This window comes from Podarcis gaigeae (genome assembly GCF_964106915.1).
Source record: "Podarcis gaigeae genome assembly, chromosome: 7".
Taxonomy (NCBI): domain Eukaryota; kingdom Metazoa; phylum Chordata; class Lepidosauria; order Squamata; family Lacertidae; genus Podarcis; species Podarcis gaigeae.
Window position 1 is genome coordinate 80,089,407 of NC_139683.1, and position 22,676 is coordinate 80,112,082.

A 22,676-nucleotide genomic window follows, 5' to 3' on the forward strand; every position below is an offset into this window, starting at 1 on the left:
CTGGCCTCTATAGTCACTTACGGACTCACTTTTAAAACCATGTTTATGGAAGACAGTCTTACTCGGCTACAAGTGATCGCCAAAGAAGAAATAAGAAGATATTGCAGGTATTCTAGGGGTTGCCAGCTTTGTGCCTACAGACACATAATGCCCACACAGGCCTTCCTTCCCTGACACCCTCAGAGCCCCCTCCCCTAATTGAAATTAAGCTTGAAAGATCTGAAGTACTGGTCCTGCTGTTGTTTTTGAGTCAAAGGATATGAGTCCACCACCCAAACACATTCATCATTTGATAAATTCCAAGTTGCGTTATGATGTTTCTGAGCAGCCATTGTAAATCAATTCCCACAGACGACTCTATCTTTCAACTCATCCCAAACATTTTCTCTCACTTTTGATAATCTGGGTAACAGCAAACAGCTCTGTATCTTGAGTGGCTTGACGTTCCCCTTGCTGTGCAAGATTAACAGAGCACTTCCTCGATTTTTAACATAGACTTAATCTATCAGGTATGCAGCTAAGTAACAGATTTAACTCTTGGTAATATTAATACCACTTGAAGAACTCTAGACGCGTGAGGCTGTATGAGGAAAGAGACACTTGGTAATAGAATGTCAAGGGTCAGTATACTAAGATACGGTTAAAAAAGAAGCATTCAAAATCAGCATTATATATTCAGGGCAATATTCATTAAAGTGAATGCCCTGCCCCCAAGATTCAGGCTAAATCATGACAAAGTATGAAGTTTACTTCTGTGTGTGTGCGCAGGCATGAGGGAGAAAGAAAGAGAGGCAATTTATGTTAGACTATAAATGATCTGTTAGACGTAGAATCGGAAATTTACATGTGCTATAATTATAAAGATGTCATTGTGTGAGCTGTTCTCTTACAGGCTGCTTATTTGTATAAATGGAGTGGTGATTTTCAAATTAAAATGTAGGAAAAAGTGAAATCATTTGGGGGGGTGTTTCCTCAGTTGGAGGATTAGTAATGGTGGACAAACTTTCTGAATTACAGCTTTGAAACTCTTTATGTAATAGTGTGCAACTGCAGGATAGTGTTGAGTGGGTGGAGCTGTGGCCTAAACCACTGAGCCTCTTGCTGATCAGTAGATTGGCAGTTCGAATCACCACGACAGGGTGAGCTCCCGTTGCTCGGTCCCTGCTCCTGCCAACCTAGCAGTTTAAAAGCATGTCGGTGCAAGTAGATAAATAGGTACCACTCCGGTGGGAAGGTAAACGGTGTTTCTGTGCTCTCTGGTTTCCGTCAGTGTCCCGTTGCACCAGAAGCAGTTTAGTCAAGCTGGCCACATGACCTGGAAAGCTGTCTGTGGACAAACACCGGCTCCCTTGGCCTGAAAGCAAGATGAGCGCCACAACCCCATAGTCGCCTTTGACTGGACTTAACCATCCAGGGGTCCTTTACCTTTTACCTTAGTGTTGAGTACCTTTGATTAGCAGCAAAACACGAGCGGTTGCCAGGAGTTTCTCTGCATTTTGCAAATAAACTGTTCAGAACCTGATGCAGTCTGAGTACATTTTATGGGAGTTCTGACCCCCCACAGGGGAAATACCTGAATTGGGGTTGCATGTTTGGATTGGTTATGAAGCACTGGCTGAGCAAAGGGATTGGAGAGCTATTATGGTATGGTGTGGTATGTCTTTGGCTGGATTTAAAGTTCCACTCCTCCATCATGTTTGTGGGTGACCTCAGCACAGCCTCCCCCAACCTGCTGCCCTCCAGATGTTTGAACTACAACTCTCATCAGCCCCAGTGCACCCATTGTACAGGAGCTGTAGTCCAAAATATCTGAATGGTACCAGGTTCCAGTAGGCTGCCTTTGCCAGATCACACACTCTCAGCCTAATCTGAGAATAATTGTGAGAATAAAGGAGGTGACCATGTGTACCATAATAAATAATGTAATAAATGCCATTTATAAGCAGGTATCCATGTATAAATAGATTTTGCCTTATAAAAAAAAAAAGAAAAAATATTTTTTCTCCCTGGCCTTGTGTTTTTCATAAACTTAACAAAATTTTGTCACAGCCCTGAAATAAATATGTCATTGGAATAGTTTTAGCTTCACTTCATGTGCAGCTGTGCTGTGATTTAGACACAGTTGCTGTTGCTGTCGTTTTTTAAAAAAAGGGATATAAAGCATCTTCATGTGTAAACCAGTATCTGAGATCTGGTTGTTCCGAAATGCCCCCTTTTTGAAGACATTACATGATTTAGAGATATCACTGATCTATTCTCAGCTTTTAAAAACGTTTTGTTCCTAGCAAAGGCTGGGTTATTTAGCAGTTGGTCAGAAAACAGGCATTCTGGTTTGGTATCATTTCCTCCTGGGCGCATGTGATAAGCTCTTGTCTGCTGTTCCAGAAATGGGAAGAGCTATCTTCTGTGTCATAATTTTGGCTGAGTGCCTGGAGGGGCACTGAGTGGTCTGCATATGTGAGGTTTAATTCCGTAAACTACCTTAAAGTTGATTTTATTATTCCCTGGTGAGTAGCGGGAGGCCTGGGCGTGAGAATGTGGAGCAGATGGTTTATTCTGCCTGCCCTGTGTGAAAGAAACATTTCCACCCCCTTTCTCTTGAGTGTATTGTTCTGCTTCCTCAACTTCGGCTAGTAGGTGATTTTCGAAGGATTTGGGTGATTTTGAGAAGTGGCTTTTGCCTCACGGCACAAACACACAATGGCTGAATAAGAGGGCAGAGAAATTTAGTATCAGTTACCAGGAGGGCATCTAAACAAACAGACAAACACGACACTTTTATTTATGTTATGTACTGAGTTGAATAGGATCCAAAATGCAGCAGTCTGATTGGTCCTAGAATAATAGGATTCAGAATGCAGCAGTCTGATTGGTCCACAGGAGCCACCCACTCCAACTCCAGGTGGAAGTGAATTTGCAACCTGATTGGCCTACAGGAGAATCCCGGAATTAGCCAGTCATGTGGGCCCCATTGCGCAAATAATGTATATAAAGCAGACACTCTGGGGGAACTTCCATTCCTCCTCACCACTATGAGCTGAATAAAGAGCATGAAATCCACTCTCGACTCCAAGTATATTTCAATTTACATGTCATTAGAATGGGAGACTCTTAATTTCAGGGTTCTGGGTTCGAATCCCACTTTGGACCAAAGATTCCTGCATCGCAGGGAGTTGGACTAAATGACCCTCGTGCTCCCTTCCAACTCTGATTCTGTGAACCACAGGTGAAAGTGAACAAACTACTGTGGACATTCAGTGGAGATAACTCATAGGGTCGTAAATCCCAGAGCTTAAAATAGCCAGTTGCTTTGTTTTCCCTTTGTGATGTTTTGGACGCACCAGGACTTTTCAAGAAAATGCATAATTCCAGGTTTCTATTAGGATGAAGGTCTTTTGTTATGTGCTGCAGTGGCTGGATCAGGGGGATGGGGACCGGGGAGGGGGGGGGGAGTTTCTGCTCCTAATTATCCTCTCGCCTCCTGAGTTTAATTTTGTCGTTGTCTTTCTCCATTAGCTCTGCAGCTCAAGGCTTTGGCTGGCAACAGACTGTTTAACACACTTGTCAGTTTGAATGTTTCCTTTGGGCTTCCCAGAGTCGTGCTAATTTCGCTCTGTTGGCGGTTCTTAATTGTGTGAGCAGCGGCAGAACAACTGAAGAGTCACCCCTCGAATGTGCTCTCATCTGGCTGGTACAATGATGCACCCGTACAGCAGAATCGTTGCTAATGGTTGTGATAACTAAAAACACTGATTAGCAAGTTCCATTCATCTCAAAAGATAATTAGAAGAGTTTCTAATTAGGGTTGAAGTGTTTAGAGCTGGAGGTGAAATGTTTGAAATCAGGATGGGGCAACTTGAGCAACACTGGCAGTGCAATCCTATATAGTCCTGTCCTCAGAAGTAAGTCACGTTTCATTCAGTGGGGCTGTGGTCTAAACCACTGAGCCTCTTGGGCTTGCTGATCAGAAGGTCAGCAGTTTGAATCCCCACAACCAGGTGAGGTCCCGTTGCTCTGTCTCAGCTTCTGCCAACCTAAGCAGTTTGAAAGCACACCAGTGCAAGTAGATAAATAGGTACCACTGTGTCAGGAAGGTAAATGGCGTTTTCGTGCACTCTGGTTTCCGCCATGGTGTTCCGTTGCACCAGAAGCAGTTTAGTCATGCTGGCCACTTGACATGGAAAGCTGTCTGTGGACAAACGCTGGCTCCTTCGGCCTGAAAGCGAGATGAGCACCGCAACCCCATAGTCGCCTTTGACTGGACTTAACCGTCCAGGGGTCCTTTACCTTTACTCCCACAGTCCAAGAGTCCTGTCAGAAATGTATCCTGGGTAGAGCCACAACAATGCTCTACTTTTTAGCCACATAAAATTAATAAGCTGTGCTGTCACTGTCACGAACATTTTGTTTATTACGGTTCTCCCTCCAAGGACCTTGCAGTAGGCTGTTATGGCCTTCCATCTAGGAAGATCTTAAGGCCAGACCTGTTTAACTGCCTTCTAACCATTATGCAGAACACAAGTATATCTTGTGGACTAGAAACTTCAGTAATTAAAAAAAACCCTGATGTTTACATTCCTAGAAATGTTGGACTCCATAAACCGCATGCTGCCTGCAGCTATATGAGATCATGCACAGGACACAGGAGGCGTAAAGATCATTGCAAAACAACAACCCTGAATTGGTCTGTAACGAATTTTAATAGCTTTCCTACTTGCTCTGAAACAAATGTTATCATGGCCTAACTAGATATTTGTTGCAAGGAATAATCGCTTTTTATTTTTTTAAAATAAAACCCATAAAGTTCAGTAGATTTTTTTATTTTTGATTTTTTCGGTCTTTGGCTTATTGCCAAAGAGAATTTCCTCCTTGTCCCTGTGATCTGGGGCCAGGGGTATTGAATAACGTGAAGATAAGTTAATTTGTGCCTGCACAGACTTGCCCACGCTTGAGAGGCAACCTAATTATTCTTGCTTGATTTTGGAAAGGTTCATTAAACCTTACCACGAACAAGATATCTCAGGGCAGCTGCTGTTGTATCTGACACCTTCCTGGATTTCTGAAAGCCTTCACTTCATCTTTATGGTTTCATGCTTCCTGTGGTGATGGAAGGACACACAGTTCTGTATCCCCATGTCCACTCTGCCGTACAATGTCATAAATGTTTGGTTGCTCCTCTCTCTCCTCTTTCTGTAACGTGAACACCAGCCACCAGCGCTTGTCAACATTTGGCATATTAGCAGTGCCATTCCTCGGCATGTTTACTCAGAGGTCAGCCCCATTGAGTTCAATGAGACTTACTCTCATTAAGAGTAAACCAAGAGCACAGTCCATTGGGAAGCAACGGCATTGAAATCAATGGGAACAGAGCAGCACTGAATTCTTGGGCTGCCTCCATACATTTTAGTAGTGTTTGTACAGGAGAGAAAGCCCGGGAATTGTACTCTGAAGATCAGTCTCCTCTCTTTCCTTATTTCTAGAAAGGAATTAGGCTTCCCACAATTTACTTCAGTGTAAGTTCAACCACAGAGCCTCGGGCTTGCCGATCAGAAGGTCGGCGGTTCGAATCCCTGCGACGGGGTGAGCTCCCGTTGCTTGGTCCCTGCTCCTGCCAACCTAGCAGTTCGAAAGCACATCAAAGTGCAAGTAGATAAATAGGTACCACTCCGGCGGGAAGGTAAATGGTGTTTCTGTGCACTGCTCTGGTTCGCCAGAAGTGGCTTAGTCATGCTGGCCACATGACCCGGAAGCTGTATGCCGGATCCCTCGGCCAGTAAAGTGAGATGAGCGCCGCAATCCCAGAGTTGTCCGCGACTGGACCTAATGGTCAGGGGCCCCTTTACGTTTACCTAAGTTCAACCAGCTTTTGTGTATTGTGAAATAAAGCCAGCTACATTTACTATAGGGATTAGCAACTATTTTTTGGTCAGTGGGCACCTTTGGAGTTTTGAGAAAGGGCCATTGGTGCGCACACTACATGGGGACATGTGATCAGAAGAAGCAAGCACGAACTGAACAGGAAGAGCAAACAGTCTCTCTTCATTGTGGATTTTTGAAGGAACATCTCCGAAACCACATTCCCACCATGTTCACACACTTGTCTCAGTGACGTCTCGCTGGCATGGTCATGTCCACAGAATGGAAGATGGCAGGATCCCCAAGGGAAAGCAGGCTTCTTGCAGACTTAACTCTGTGTTACAAAGATGTTTGCATACATGACATGAGCGCTGGCAACATCAACTTTGCTGTATGAGAATCCCTTGCAGACCATTGCAGAGCCTGGAGACAGGCAGTCAAGTCGTGTATCCATCGCAGAGACCAGGGGAGGAATGACTGCTGGGAGGAGCACAGGGGGAAGAAACGCCATGGTGCATCTGCAGTGGCAAAACTGGACGCCTTCCTCTGCCCCAGCTGCAACAAAACATGTCTCCCGTATCGGTCTCTCCAACCACAGCAGGAGCTGCAGTTATCCAAAAAAAATACTTTACCCCTCAAAGGTGCACTCTCCCATTGTCTCCTGAGACAGACCAATTGTTGTTTAGTCGTTTAGTCGTGTCCGACTCTTCATGACCCCATGGACCAGAGCACGCCAGGCACTCCTGTCTTCCACTGCCTCTCTCAGTTTGGTCAAGCTTCGAGAACACTGTCCAACCATCTCGTCCTCTGTCGTCCCCTTCTCCTTGTGCCCTCCATCTTTCCCAACATCAGGGTCTTTTCCAGGGAGTCTTCTCTTCTCATGAGGTGGCTAAAATATTGGAGCCTCAGCTTCAGGATCTGTCCTTCCAGTGAGCACTCAGGGCTGATTTCCTTAAGAATGGATACGTTTGATTTTCTTGCAGTCCATGGGACTCTCAAGAGTCTCCTCCAGCACCATAATTCAAAAGCATCAATTATTCGGTGATCAGCCTTCTTTATGGTCCAGCTCTCACTTCCATACATCACTACTGGGAAAACCATAGCTTTTACTATATGGACCTTTGTTGGCAAGGTGATGTCTCTACTTTTTAAGATGTTGTCTAGGCACCATAGTTACTAGTGGGAAAAATGATGCCTGGACAAAATGATGCTCTGTTGGCAACCCCTGTGTTTCTGTAAGCAAGTTTTAATACGTCTCTGTATTTATGCAAGCCCCAGCATTAAGGTAAAAAGCGGCATTCATTTGCACAGCAACCGATTGGGTGCAAGGCACCCCACTGCAACGAAATCTTATTTACAATTAATATACATTTCAGATTTGCATTCTTCTGACAAGGCAATGAATATTTTTGCCATGATTGGGAAGTGGGAGTAGCGCTGCCTGTTGGAGGGAACCATATGTCATGACCTGGGCCCTGAATTCCTAATGTTTACTGTTCATTTACTCTCCTTTCAACATCTTTCCTCTTCTGAGATGCTTTGTGAAGTTGTGAATTCAGGACTTACTGCAGGTTTCCTTATGTAGGTAAGGAATCCCAGGTGAAATGTTTTCTGTTGGAAGACACTCCAAGCTAAACATGTCAGGCCAACATGGTGTAATTTGACATAATTCTGTTTACATGTGACGTCCTGGTATGAAACTGAGATGAAGCAAAAGCCTGTGATTTTTAAGGGGTTCTTTTACTTCTTTTTAACTCTCTTTAAGCTTGGATTCAGCATTTGATTATGCACATGGGGTATTAAGAAGTTGTGGTTTTTTCTAGGACAGTCTATGTAAACTGGTATGCTATTATTTATTTATTTATTTATTTATTTATTTATTTATTTTTATTATTATTATTATTATTATTATTGGTTTGGATAGGTTTGCCAGCAGGCTTCAGCCAAGTAAACTTAAAGGTAGATCTCGTATTCAGAGGCAGTACACATCTAATTCCCAGATGATGGAGGCAAGACAGGACTGCTTGGCCTCTGTTTGAAGACAGGAATGCTGGACCAGATAGAGCCAGATCTAGTATTTATTTTTCGGTTCTTATCGCCATCTCCTGCAATTTGGCAGTTTTAGGCCTCGTGGTCTGAATGAGGAAAAAGGAACACAGAAGAGAAAATAAATGAATAAAGAGAAGCATTGGGAACACACACCTGCTCATTTCTTGCCGGAGATTTAAACAAGAATTGAGGAGGAACTTGGGAGACTGGTGAGATACTAGTCCATGGCTTGTCATCCTTTCAAGTCACCTCATGAATGGAGGAGAGGGGGAGGGCACAACATGCAAACCCATTTTTAAGAAGCAACTGGCCACCAGTAAGCCAAATGGGGTGACCCCGTGCCAAATAGAAACACATTCACTTACCATTCAGTGCAAGCAAATGTACCCTTGTTTATTTTGTTGACTGCTGCTCTAGGATCACATCTTAAGCCTAGATTTAGTTGATGCAGAAGGAAACATGCAATCTCTTGTCCGAACAAGATTCAGAGGTGTGTCGTTGCTGTTGTTTTTTTAAAAAAAGATTGTTAATCTGTTTACATAACGTATTCAGGAGTAGGGAGTCAAACATTTTACTGAGATGGCAGACCGGTGTATCACTTCAGATTGTGTATGGGGCTCATATGTTTGAAGGACTTGCGATTAGAAATGAGTAAATCCCTACACCGGACAGAACATTGGGGCCAATGGTTCCACCATATTCTGTCTCTGACAAACTCGCTTCCTACATGGCATGCAGTGAGGTGTGTTTTTGTACGGAGGAGCATTTAGTCATGTTAATTGCCATGTGCAGCCTGAAACGGTACAGCCCAGACACAAGTTTTCCACCTCAGTAAGAAACTAGGCCTAATGGATCATTCACAGATTGCCAATCTTATACCTGCTCTTCCTTCAAGGAAATTTGAGCAGAATCCTGCTTTGCTTCAACCTGACCCATCTGACTGAATTGCCTCTGTACTGTGTGCCTAGAGAACATAAGAAGAGTGGAGAAAGAAAATATCTGCCTGGGGATAGCAGCTATCGATAGCCTTTTCCTCCATGAATTTGCCTAATCCTCTTTCAAAGACATTGAAGTTGTTGGCCACCAATGCCTCTTGAGAGAGCAAATTCCATCGTTTCAGAACACACTCTATTTTATACAGTGGCATTCCTATCTTCCTTAACCTTGGTCATGCTGGCTGAACCTAATGGGGGGGGGGGTCCTGCAATTTCTAGAGAGCCAGAAATCCCTGCTTTACATGATGATATGAATGTGAAGGGACGCAGATGGCGCTGTGGTTTAAACCACAGAGACTAGGGCTTGCCAATCAGAAGGTAGGCAGTTCAAATCCCCGCAACAGAGTGAGCTCCGGTTGCTTGGTCCCAGCTGCTGCCAACCTAGCAGTTCAAAAGCACGTCAAAGTGCAAGTAGATAAATAGGTACTGCTCTGGCGGGAAGGTAAACTGCGTTTCCATGTGCTGCTCTGGTTCACCAGAAGCGGCTTAGTCATGCTGACCACATGACCCGGAAGCTGTCTGCAGACAAACGCCGGCTCCCTCGGCCTATAGAGTGAGATGAGCCCCGCAACCCCAGAGTCGTCCGCGACTGGACCTAACGGTCAAGGGTACCTTTACCTTTACCTTATGAATGTGAAGTAGCCTGAGGTTGATGTGAGCTTCAGAAGACTAGTGGTTATCCAAGGATAGCTGATCACGTAAACATACGAGGTTCTACCACTCTGTTGTCTCCTGCCAAAGAAAGAGGAGATTTATTTAGGAAAAAACTCGCCCATTAACGATAGGATGCGTAACAAATAAGCTACTGGAAACAAAACAAAAAAATGACACTCAAACATTGAGATAGAGATTATTAGAAGCCGTTAATTCATGATGAATATTCATCTGGAATTGTGTGAACTTTATTTGGTTTGCACCCATAAATGCTTTGCTTATGCTTTTATATACTGTTGGTTTCTAACAGATAAAGTTATTTTAGCTTTTAGGTAATAAACGTAACCCATGGGTGCAAATATAAACAGAGGTCAGGTGTTATTCTTGTTGCATTAAGCTAAAATATTGTGTTAGAAGGGTTCCAGTTATACTGTAGTTTTAATCCCAGGAGTGTAGCTCATGCAAGGGCTTTCTGTCTAGGAAAATGTGTGATACCTACATGCAGACTGTAACATAGAAAAGTTGTGCAGCCCTCTTTTTAATTGCCTTAGGAAGCCATGATTGCCTACGACTCCCCAGAGTTTGTGTCACTTGCACACAAAATGTTTACACATTATTTTAATAGGGGAAAGTGGTTGACACATGAAGTAGCCCTTAGTTTTCAGGTATAAAAAGCCACTAAATTGCTTTAATTGCGGTACAGTAAGCTCATGCACATCTAACTTGTGTGCATTCAGCTTTACACACTTGGCAAAAAAAATAAATTTGAATGGGAGGCAGAAAGGGAAGCGGGCACCCAGAAGAAAAGACTTTGGCACTCCCACTCGCTGTTGCACCTAATGTGTTTTGACCATACACAATTTAGGTGTATCCCTGGAACGTAACTCCTGCGTAGGTTGAGGACTTCCTGTGCTTGAAAGACACGTCATGTACATTCTGGAAGAATAGCTATGTTAGGCCCAGTTCATACATTTCCTGAGCCAATGACTCCCTTCACAAGGAGGGTGTGATCTCCCTCTGATATACACCTAATGTAAAACGTCAAGTCTAAGTTGTGAAAACTGTGTGCGTGTATGCCTGATCTTTTTTTGGGGGGTGAGGAGACATAATCTGAATTGGGCCTCCATATGGACCATCAACATCATGAATTATATTACTTGTGTTCTAGAGGCACACCTAGGCACCCTTGGCATGGAGCTTTACCAGCACATGCACCTGTTCCTTGTGCCCTTGGCAGTTGCTGGCTCTCTCTTGTCTTCCTTCGCGATTCTTGAGTGCTACTGTGCTTCTTGTACCCTTGGCGGGAGCCAATCTAAACAACCCCTAGATGTGCCTCTGGTGTTGCTAAGCCAACCTGCTACCAGTCAAGATTAGGCCACTTTCTAAGTTCCCAAAACATTTGTTGTGGCATGGTCTAAAACCTTACTTCATCAAATTTTGATGATTAATTTGATTACTTATCCACCGTAACATCTTAGGGTGCATTGCAGTGATTTTAACAATACAATACAGTGGTACCTCTAGATGCGAACGGGATCCGTTCCAGAGCCCCGTTCACATCTAGAAGCAAACATAACCAGTGACGGCATGTCTGCACACGCACGTGTTGCTTTTCGACGCTTCTGCACATGCGTGTGACGTCATTTTGAGCATCTGTGCATGCGCAAGCAGCGAAACCCAGAAGTAACGCGCTCCATTACTTCCGGGTTGCCGCGGAGAGCAACTCGAACGTGCTCATCCCAAAGCACATTCAACCCGAGGTATGACTATATTTAAAAACAGTTTAAAACATCAGAGTCATACAGCTAGGGTGCGTCCTAAAAAATAAATATCTCTCAAGTAAATATAGTCTTTCCCCCCATTGTCTATTATTGTTTTGAGTTGAGCTTCTCAATACATGCCGACACACTGTTTAATGTGTAATTTTAACTGATAAATGCTTTTGCTTTCAGATAACCACCCTCATTAACCATAAGGATAAGCCAAAGAAGTCAGACAAGACTTTGAGAGCGGTCCAGCAAGTGGGCCAAGCCGTAAAACTGGCTGTTGGGAGATTTGTCATGGTCGGCGAAGCTATAGCCAATGAAAACCAAGAGTTGAAAGAGGAAATGAAGGTTGCCTGCACTGAAGCAAAGCAAGCAGGTAAGTAAGTGGGTATTTATAGAGCATCAGAGGCTTGCCATCATCTCTGCTCTGAGAACCCCAGAAAATGCTTCTTTCTTCCAGCTGCTAAAGATAGCTTGAGAGGTGGTGATTAAAGCCATTGGGTGTTGATTTGGCCGGCAAGGAAGAGTTGCAATTTATAATCTTTTTAGTATTTGGAGCAGTGCTCATATCTCCCTACTGGGATTTCTTCTAGCTAGGATGTCTACTTTTTGTTGAAATTGTACTAACTCCTTCTGTTGATTACTGGCATATAGCAAGTTGGGTAAAGTGAAGCATTAACCTGGAGAAATTGTAGAATGACCCAGCTCCTCAGGGATAAACCTTACGTGATTATGTAAAATAGAGACACTGGTAATGATTGCATTGGCTCATTGGAGAATCCTCTGCGGCTTCTGGAAGGAAGTCCCAGGTGTCTACGCACCTAAATTGGGGGTGACTGCATCTTGTACTCTTTAAATGATGATGTAGAAAGGTGGCCAGTCAGAGAGTGAAGCACTAGAGAATGAAAAAGTTTGCCCACAACCCCCCTCCCCAAAAAATCTTGCCCCAGCGGCGTGGCTATAAAATGATCACTTGAGACCTCTGCTCACAAAACAGCCTTGCAATAAACACCCCTTCTGATGATTAAAAAGATAGAAATTGAACATTTTGTGATATTATTATTATTGTTGTTGTTGTTGTTGTTGTTGTTGTTGTTGTTATTTTGAATTGATTAGTCACTTGATCTTGCCCAGGGCAACCCAAAGCAACTTACAACCAAACAAATAAGCAGACAAAGAGAAAGCTCCACATAGATCAATTAAAACCAAGAGGAAAAAGAAATACATTTAAAACATCCTGCCCACTTCTAAAAGCCCACAGATTACAAGGCCAAGGCCTGGTTATAGAGGAAAGCTTTTGCCTGGCATGCTTCCAGGCCCTGAGAAAATAATGGAGGAAACCCTAGTTTTATACTTTAAAACAATAGAAAAAGAAGGAGGCATTATTGAGCCTCACTTCATCAATAATGAAAACAGAACGGCACCTTATTCTTCCAAACATCCCTTCCCAGGGATTTTCAGACTGATGTAGAACGAAACTTTGCAAAAGAACTAGCTGCTCAGTTCCAGAGTTTTAAAATAGAATTGATGGAAACTGGGGGAAACAACTAGTTCAGCTCGTAAGAAGAATTTTTAATTTATTTATTTATTATTTTTACAAACAGGCACTTGGGACTGAAGATATTGTAAAAGTGGTGTTAGAAGTAGAGTTGGTACCTGACAGTACTGTCAAAAAATTGAAAAGAGAGAAGCAGGTATACCAACTGTGGGAGGCAGAAAACCTAGTCTTCATCATGATGAAAGATGAAAATGAATGATGGGTTGAATTAGAAAACAGAGAAATATCTGGTCTCCCAATATACATGCTTACATTGTGGAAGCAAAAACTAAGAACACTTCCAATGACTTAAGAGGATCCATCTATCCCCTAGTATAAGTGTGGAGAACGAGAAAAGGAAAAAATGTCGCCGTTTGTTTCACCTTTTAAACCCCTTGCTTTTCACACAGATCCCCCGCCCCCATTCCAAACAGGCATTGTGAATATGTGCTTCTGGAAAACAAGTCTGTACAGTCTGTGAGACTATACTGCGGTATCTGAATAGGAATACAAAGACAGATTTCAGGGGGGGGGGCTCTCTGTGATAGCTTAATTATCATCATTCGAGCATTAGAGTGATTTGGGAGTGGGCTGGGAATAATAGGGGATGAGGAGATTTGCATTTCCTTCGGCAGTTATTTGTCCCTAGACCGTTAGCGCTGTTGATTTAAGATGGCGTACACTCCTCAATACAGCCATACCTTGGTTTTCGAACAGCCTAGTTCCTGAATGTTTTGGTTCCTGAATGATCAAAACGCAGAAGTGACTGTTCTAGTTTTCGAACGTTCTTTTGGAAGCCGAATGTCTGGCGACTTCCAATTGGCTGCAGGAGCTTTCCACGGCTTCCGATTGGCTGCAGGAGCTTCCTGCAGCCAATCAGAAGCCGCGCTTTGGAAGTAAAACACTTTGGAAGTTGAACGGACTTCCGGAATGGATTCCATTCGACTTCCAAGCTACGACTGTGCTCAAAATCGCTCTGAATCTGTTTTAATTGCTGTACTTTGCTTAATTTGTAGGTGAGACGATAGCACAGCTTACAGATGTGGCTACAATGGACCACCCAGAATCTGATGGCCAGATAACAATTTTCACGGACAAAACAGGAGTGGTAAAAGCTGCAAGATTGTTGCTTTCTTCAGTGACTAAAGTGTTGGTGTTGGCCGACAGAATAGTTATTAAGCAAATTATAACTTCTAGAAACAAGGTATTCAAGGTTTTCTGAATATGGGCACTTCATGCTTGCGTGACTGAACGAGTTGAGTGAGAATGAGGCTTTGTATAGGATTGATAGCATTCCGTTTTATAGATGTGTCAAAGCTAAACGCTTTAAAATGCTGTTGATTTCAATGGGAGCTAGTTAAAATAAATTGGACCCAGATGGCGGGGTGTGCTCCCGTCGTTCGGTCCCAGCGCCTGCCAACCTAGCAGTTCGAAAGCACCCCCGAGTACAAGTAGATAAATAGGAACCGCTTACTAGCGGGAAGGTAAGCGGCGTTTCCGTGTGCTGCGCTGGCTCGCCAGATGCAGCTTGCACGCTGGCCACGTGACCCGGAAGTGTCTGCGGACAGTGCTGGCTCCCGGCCTATAGAGTGAGATGAGCGCACAACCCTAGAGTCTGGCAAGACTGGCCCGTACGGGCAGGGGTACCTTTACCTTTTACCTAGATTGTATCAATTATGTATTAGCCCTTTTTTTAGCAATAATAACCACCCCCCTTTAATATGTAACTGCTACACAGCAAACCACATAATTGGCTTTCTTGGTGCTACAATGGGAATAAATGAACATAAATGTCCAGATAGGTTGGGAGTTGAGCTACATGTTGGAATCAAAAGGTGAGAGGAGACTTGCGATAGGAATAACTGACTTGAGTTGGGTGGCCAAATAACATAAGAAAAGATTTCTTGCGTCTAAAATGCAAAACTAAATGTTTCAGAGATATTTTTTTCTCTTTACCAGTGATGTTATAGGTATGTCATTGATAGCTTTCTTAAATTTGTTTGGTAGGTCCTTGTAACAATGGAACAGCTAGAGAGAGTGAGTAGTTTTCAGGAATTTGTGCAAATATTCAGTCAGTTTGGAAATGAAATGGTGGAGTTTGCCCATCTAACTGGAGACCGACAAAACGTAAGTATTGTGAGAAAGCCTGTTGCCCTGTGCTTTTTTAAAAAAAGTAAATAAATGAAGTGTATTTAGGCAAAGCACTGCGTTTCCCCCCTGCCTGCTTCCATAGGAGAGGAACAGTCATCTGTTCTGCCACATTAAAAACTCACACTTGCTATTTAGTGGCTGTACTTGAATATCCATTTCTCAGCATATGAGCTTTATGTACCTACACACAGCTGTTTCACTGCTCCTTTTATGCTGGAGGGACAACAAGCCAGGAAACTGCAGTCAACCATGGCTTCCTGTTAGGTCCAAGCTGCCAGCATGCCCCTAAGCCATTAACCATAGTTTGCTGGGCCAGATGTAATGAGAAGCTATAGTTGGCTGCAGCTTCCTGGTTTGCTTTCCCGCTCGCCTGAAAGAAGGAGCGAAGCAGCACTGCGGGTGCAGGTAGTTCATCCATACCTTAGCTTACTAAGCGAAGATTTCATCATCTGAACACGGCCATTGAGTGTAATAACAATAATAATAATTTATTATTTGTACCCCGCCCATCTGGCTGGGTTTCCCCAGCCACTCTGGGCGGCTTCCAACAAAGATTAAAAATACATTAAAATGTCACAGATTAAAAACTTCCCTGAACACGGCTGCCATCAGATGTCTTCTAAACGTTAGGTAGTTGTTTATCTCTTTGACATCAGATGGGAGGGCGTTCCACAGGGTGGGTGCCACTACTGAAAAGGCCCTCTGCCTGGTTCCCTGTAACCTCACTTCTCGCAGTGAGGGAATCGCCAGAAGGCCCTCAGCGCTGGACCTCAGCGTCCGGGCAGAACGATGGGGGTGGAGACGCTCCTTCAGGTATACTGGGCCGAGGCCGTTTAGGGCTTTAAAGGTCAACACCAACACTTTGAATTGTGCTCGGAAACGTGCTGGGAGCCAATGTAGGTCTTTCAAGACCGGTGTTATGTGGTCTTGGCGGCCGCCCCAAGTCACCAGTCTAGCTGCTGCAGTGTAGGCTACTTTGCACAGCTGGGCAACGTATTGGGTATCTTAAGGCATAAAGCTCTTTAGGAACATTGAGATTTCATTTGGCTGTCATTGGCTGAGAGCTAAATGCAGCCTTCACTAACTGGTGCCTTCTATCTGGGGCTGATGGGAGTTGCGGTTCAAAATATTTGGCGGGTGCCATGTTGGTGAAGCCTGCTAAATGGAACTGTCAGGTTCATAGGCAGTATACCTCTGAATGGCAGGTGGCCGAGACAAATAGTTGGGGAAGGTAGTTTCTGCTTCCGTGTCCTGCAAGCATATATCCTAGAGGCATCTGGCTTGATATTTTTAGAAACAGGATGTGGCCTGGATGGACCTTTGATATGATCTAGCAAGGGGGTTCATACATTCCTACAACCATTTTTGGCAAGGGGTATCTGTGTATGAAGTGGACTTCTTTAGAATGAGACAAGCTGGCGAACGAGCCTTGAAATGGAACAAGAGGTGCGAATCGCCCAGATCAAATAGACATGAATGAAAACAGCTTCAGCATACTCTAGGCGACCTTAATATGGAAATCAAACTATTTGTGCTCCAATTACGGAGGGTGACTTTACATAATCAAAGACCCATGTGAGTTTGTTTCCATTATCTGGATTCCATATTTGTCTTTGATTGCTGGTAATAGATCCCACGTGGATTGCTAGTTCACAATAAACAGTGGAAGCCGCAACTTGGCAGGATTCCTGTATCACAGTATCAGCCTAGCAGCCATTTCCTTCAGCCTCCCTGCTTCTTGATCAGCTTCCCTAGTACAGTGGTACCTCGGGTTACATACGCTTCAGGTTACATACGCTTCAGGTTACAGACTCCGCTAACCCAGAAATAGTGCTTCAGGTTAAGAACTTTGCTTCAGGATGAGAACAGAAATCATGCTCCGGCAGCAGCAGGAGGCCCCATTAGCTAAAGTGGTGCTTCAGGTTAAGAAGAGTTTCAGGTTAAGTACGGACCTCCAGAATGAATTAAGTACTTAACCTGAGGTACCACTGTACTTTTATTCCCTACCCTCAAACACCACAGCATATAGCTTCTCCTGACCCAAGGTTTGTGGATTTTGTTCGGTCTCTTCTGTATGATTTCCCCCTTCTTGTGTCTTTTCCTTGCCCCATTTTCTGCAAAACACTTGCTCCTTCCTTTAGGTCAAGGGCAGCCCATCTTGTTTTTGCCACCTGAGGCAAAACCAGAAGGTTGCCTCCACCCCACCCCCGCAGCCTTGCTTAAACAGGGTCATGTGGCTGTGGTTGCTTCTGGAGAGATCCCATGGAATGCAAAACAAGGCAGACAAATATGTGATGTTTTATATATTTCCTCCGTGAAAGAACATTTGTGATTCAACGGAGATTGCGCATTTCATGGTAGCTTGGCGATTTATATGGCAAAGGCACACATGCTCAAACTGATACAGCTTCAAAGACAAGACAGTTGAACTGCATCAGTCAGTAAATCTTAAACCAGCGAAGACCCAGAAGTCCAAAGGTGTCAGTAACATGTTTGCCTTATTACGGCACATTTTACATTTTGAGTCTTTTGGATTTTATTTATCAGTAGAGTCTTATCGTATTATAGGAGGACGTTTCAAGTACAGTGGTACCTCAGGTTAAGTACTTAATTCGTTCCAGGGGTCCGTTCTTAACTTGAAACTGTTCTTAACCTGAAGCACCACTTTAGCTAATGGGGCCTCCTGCTGCCGCCACGCCGCCGGAGCACGATTTCTGTTCTCATCCTGAAGCAAAGTTCTTAACCCGAGGTACCATTTCTGGGTTAGCGGAGTCTGTAACCTGAAGCGTATGTAATCCAAGGTACCACTGTATTACCTTAATCTATCGAATGCTTTCAGGTGTCAGAGATATGGGATCTATCTCAGATGAGTTAATTCACAGAGTTAAGCTAGTCTAACAGTTATCCTCTCTCCACAGATAGCCGAGGAAACTAGTTCTGTGAGAGGGCTGGGGATCTCTAGTACAGGATTAACGCTTCATCAAACTACAGTTCTCTGGGTGCTGGGCTGGAGAGCCACAACAGTTAATCTGTACTAAAAACTATGTAGGTTGGTAGTGTAGATATATCTGAAGCCTGCAAACAGATAATAGAGTTCAGCCATAATGTTTAATTCCACCCGAATTTTACAGAAAAGCTGTCCAAATACCTCGTCATTAGATAAGGAAGTAGCTAAGCTCTTTGACTGGCTACCCACCAAGAGTGTTTTCGTTTTCTTTCCTTAGGATCTGAAAGACGAAAAGAAAAAGGCCAAGATGGCAGCGGCAAGGGCTATTCTCGAGAAATGTACCATGATGCTTCTCACTGCTTCCAAGGTAACTCCTTTACTCATGTGACATTAGCAGAGCAAAGACTTTGGGAGCCTCTTTGCTGCAGCAGAGAAGAAATTGACTGAAGCAACACCAGCCAACGCATAGGGAGGCTAGAGGGCTTTCCAAAAGGCAGTGTTGACAAATGCAATGGCTGACTAATTGGTGGGATTGATAAGCAGCCTAGACTATTTTGCTTGAGGGAAGGAAGCAGAGGATAGAGAGATTCTTCCCTGCAGCAGAAGCTGATTTAAGGCAGTGCCTCTGGTTCCTCTGTACCGGGAGCTGAGCCGGGGCAGAGGGCGCAGGGTGCCACAAATCTTGAAGGTGTAGTTCACACACAGAATTGGAGGCGAGAGGCTGGAAGGCGCAGAATTTTGGCCTTGCGCAGGGCGCTGCTGAAATTTGAAAGGCCAAAGTCTGCCCCTGCCTGCAAACTGCACAGAGACGCCTGGATAATACCTGAAGGAGCGTCTCCACGCCCATTGTTCTGCCCGGACGCTGAGGTCCAGCGCCGAGGGCCTTCTGGTGGTTCCCTCATTGCGAGAAGCAAATCCACAGGGAACCAGGAAGAGGGCCTTCTCGGTAGTGGCGCCCGCCCTGTGGAACGCCCTCCCATCAGATGTCAAAGTGATAAACAACTACCTGACATTCAGAAGTCATCTTAAGGCAGCCCTGTTCAGGGAAGTTTTTAATGTGTGACATTTTAGTGTATTTTCGGTCTCTGTGGAAGCCACCCAGAGTGACTGGGGAAACACAGCCAGATGGGCGGGGTACAAATAATAAATTATTATTATTATTATTATTTTATTTTTCAACCTTTGTTTCCAAGACCTGTTTAAGACATCCTGACTGCGAATCAGCACGTGTAAACAAAGGAGCCGTGTTCCACAGGATGAGACTAGCTTTGGAGCAGGTAATAGAGATTGTAACAGACTCTCGACCCAGTGGAGAGAATGAACCAGGCCCAGTGAGCATCTATACTGGCATCAAGGAATTCAAGGTAAGGACAAAATAGTGAGGGGTTTTTTTGTTTTGGTTTTGAGAGTGTGGCTTAAATCCCTAGGTGGAGACACATGAGCAGAAAACCACCTTCTGCAACTTGGATTGATGAGCAATAGAAGTTTCCTCCAAGGGAAAACAGGAGGCACTCTTTCATGGAACCACAGTGGTACTAAGGGCCCTTTTATATATTAAGGAACTCTGTGTGTAGAACTAAAATGAATGCTGTTCAGTTTCAAATACCAGATAACTGGCAGTAGGTGCCAGAGTTTTGTCTGCCTTTCGTGCAACAAAATTCAAAAAAATTAACCCAAGAACACTGGTGAGTATTTAAGGTCCCCAACCCTAATCTGCGGGTTGCCATCTGATTGGATTTTATTCTGATCCTGATCTGATTTTAGGATGTATTTTAATTGACTGCCTGATTTTATGTTAATGTGTTATATATTTAGCCGCTCTGAGCCTGGTTTTGGCCAGGGAGGGCGGGGTAAAAATAAAAATAAAAATTATTATTATTACTACTACTATTATTAATAGTTTCTGCTGTGAATGATATTACTGAAGGTGTTCTAAGTTAATATAAAGACAAATCCAATTTGAGAGGCATAGCACCATGCTATGCTCCTTTGAAATATGACATTGTTGGTGCTGCCCCATATGGTCACTGTATGGAGTAGGTGTTGCTGTAGTTTGACCAATTTCCACCATTCAACCCATATTTTTTTATTTTTTGAGGTGGATTGATAGCCAGTGCTACTTGTGGAGTGGCACATGGTTCATATGGCAGTGTTATGCACAGCTATTAATGTTGAATGTTGCCTGTGTTCTATTAGTGTTGCATGTGGAGTCCAGATATTCTTGGACTCCAGCTCCCATCAGCCATGGCCAGTGGTTAGAAACGATGGAAGTTGTAGCTCAACAACATCTGGATGGCCACAGGTTCCCCACCTCTGTTCTTATTATCCCACTAAACTCTGCAACCTTTTGAAATTCATATCCCCAAGGGCATTGGATGAAATATAGCCATGCATTCCTCATGTGCCACTTGTATTTCTTTTGTATATCGTCTTAGAAAAGTGTATTTTCATCCTGCTGCACTGATTAGGGTTGAAGTAAATGCATCATGTATATAATTATTATTATTTACATTTTATCATTTCCCTCTTTTTCTTCAAAAAGTAACCCAAGGCAACCTACAAAGTAGTACAAAGATGAAAAGCAGTGCCCATAAAATGGGTGCAATGCAACACCCTGATGCCATGCGCATGATATTGCAAGGTGCCAGGGGCGGAGACATTGGGGGGGGGCAAGGTTTCTCGGTCCCTAGGAGTTGGCGCATGTGAACCAGTTCAAAGCTACAACAGAATAAAAACCTAAAAACCCATTAATACATACAAATGGCATCCTGCCCAGTAAAAGAAGGTTGAACCAGGTTGGTTCATGTACATGTATGTAAAATTACATTGTGGGAGATTAATAATGTCTCTGGCCATTGGCTAGGCTGAGTCATGCTAGTAATAGTTGAAATCCCAAAGCCATGATGGACCAGTGGCTTCTTCCCCCGGCCCAAGGCAACAGTGGTTTTATATCTGAATTGCAGACTACAGTGGTACCTCGGGTCAAGTACTTAATTCGTTCCAGAGGTCCATTCTTAACATGAAACTGTTCTTAACCTGAAGCACCACTTCAGCTAATGTGGCCTCCGCACTGTCGGACCACGATTTCTGTTCTTCTCCTGAAGCAAAGTTCTTAACCTGAGGTAATATTTCTGGGTTAGCGGAGTCTGTAACCTGAAGCGTATGTAACCTGAAGCGTATGTAACCCGAGGTACCACTGTACTTGATTCACAGCTCTTAACCATTATGGTACACTTGTTAGTCTTCTATGATTTTTTTTTGAGGTGTCTTCATGGTTCTCCCTGCCCTGTTTCACAGAATAAGGTGGAAGGATTGCGGGAGAATCTTTATCTTCTGTCAAAGGAAAATCTTCGGGCAATGCTGCGTGTTGTCCTCGAGCACACAGAGGATTTTACTGATTCTGCTTATACTAGCCACGAGAATAGAGAGCGCATCTTGGAACTGTCCAAGCAAGCAAAGATGGAACTGGAGCAGCTGGTGTCAGCGTGGATGTATGCTGTAAGATTTTTTCTTCCCCCCCCCCCCCCCCAGCATTGCTGATAAATTTACGTTTGCTTGAAAAGAAATACACTTCAAGGGCAATTTGCAGAGAACTGCTTATTTGATAACCCTAATAACATCCCATTACAATATTGCAAACATCATAAGTTAATTATAATCCTTGCCGTTGGTTTTTTAAAACGTCGTTTTGTTTAGTTGTGTTTTGCAGTCGTTCACAAACCAGATATAAACACACACTAATAATTGGAGATGCACAGATACACACACACACACACAACACACACACCTCTCACCGTTGGCTAATATAGAAAAATACACTTGTATTGGACATATTTATTTGTCCTCTGGAGTCTGATTAACCTTTCCATTAACATTGGCTTGGTAGCCCCAACATATGGTTTGGGAGCACCAGATGTTACAGCATGGCTATTGCTAAATAGATGCGAATCTGGCCCCTTGGATGGAGGCTGGATTAAGATGGTTGGGGGCTTTGGTGCAGTTCCCAAAATAGGGCCCCTTTCCCCCAAAAGGTAAACATAGAATAATGTACCACAAAATAAGACTCGTGGTATCATAAAAAGAAATTTTTATCTTCAGGTTTATGGTACAAACTTTCATGAACTAAAAATAAATACTGTGAGTATGTACAGTTTTGCATTTAAATTCACATAACTCATTGTTTTGCTCACTTGGGTCAATATCCAACTCTCGGCCTAACCTGCTTCACCTCTTGTGAAGACACAACAAAAGGTGTAAAATGGCTGCACAATGGGTGCTTGTATCGTAGACAACAGATTTTGGTTCCTTTAACCAGAGATGCATATTTGTAGTATAAAGGACCATTATTTTTCTGACCACCCAGTCTTAATCTGGCCTGCTGGTAGTTTGTTTTAGATCTGTAAATCCAACTTGTAAAATCATGTTTGAATTGAGCTTACCCCTAGGTTAGTTTGCACAGGGGGTTGATTCCTCATTGGACTGGGAGCGGGGACTGCAGAACGTAGAGCGATCTTTCATTTTATAAATGTTTTTGTTTACTTTTTACTATTTTACCAATGGATTGTGGGCCACACCTCCAGTAAGTATACACGGTCTGTTTCTTCCCCAATCTGTCATTTTACAGAAACCCTGCAGGGTAGGTTTGGATAAGAGAGCAAGCAGCCCAAGGTCAGGGACGCAGGTGGCGCTGTGGGTTAAACCACAGAGCCTAGGACTTGCCG

The 22,676-nt window shown here is 43.7% G+C and overlaps 1 protein-coding gene across 4 annotated transcripts in view; it reads left to right on the forward strand.

The window, feature by feature from the left end:
• Nucleotides 1–22,676, forward strand: part of CTNNAL1 (catenin alpha like 1) — a 77,314-nt gene that overhangs the window by 30,401 nt on the left and 24,237 nt on the right. For all 4 annotated transcript variants that reach the window (XM_083749689.1, XM_083749690.1, XM_083749687.1 and 1 more), the window contains 6 exons: nucleotides 11,507–11,696; nucleotides 13,874–14,061; nucleotides 14,865–14,984; nucleotides 18,233–18,322; nucleotides 19,149–19,319; nucleotides 21,253–21,453. In XM_083749689.1, coding sequence (XP_083605815.1) covers nucleotides 11,615–11,696; nucleotides 13,874–14,061; nucleotides 14,865–14,984; nucleotides 18,233–18,322; nucleotides 19,149–19,319; nucleotides 21,253–21,453 — 852 coding nt within the window. In that variant the 5' untranslated portion in view covers nucleotides 11,507–11,614. The remainder of the gene's footprint in view (nucleotides 1–11,506; nucleotides 11,697–13,873; nucleotides 14,062–14,864; nucleotides 14,985–18,232; nucleotides 18,323–19,148; nucleotides 19,320–21,252; nucleotides 21,454–22,676) is intronic.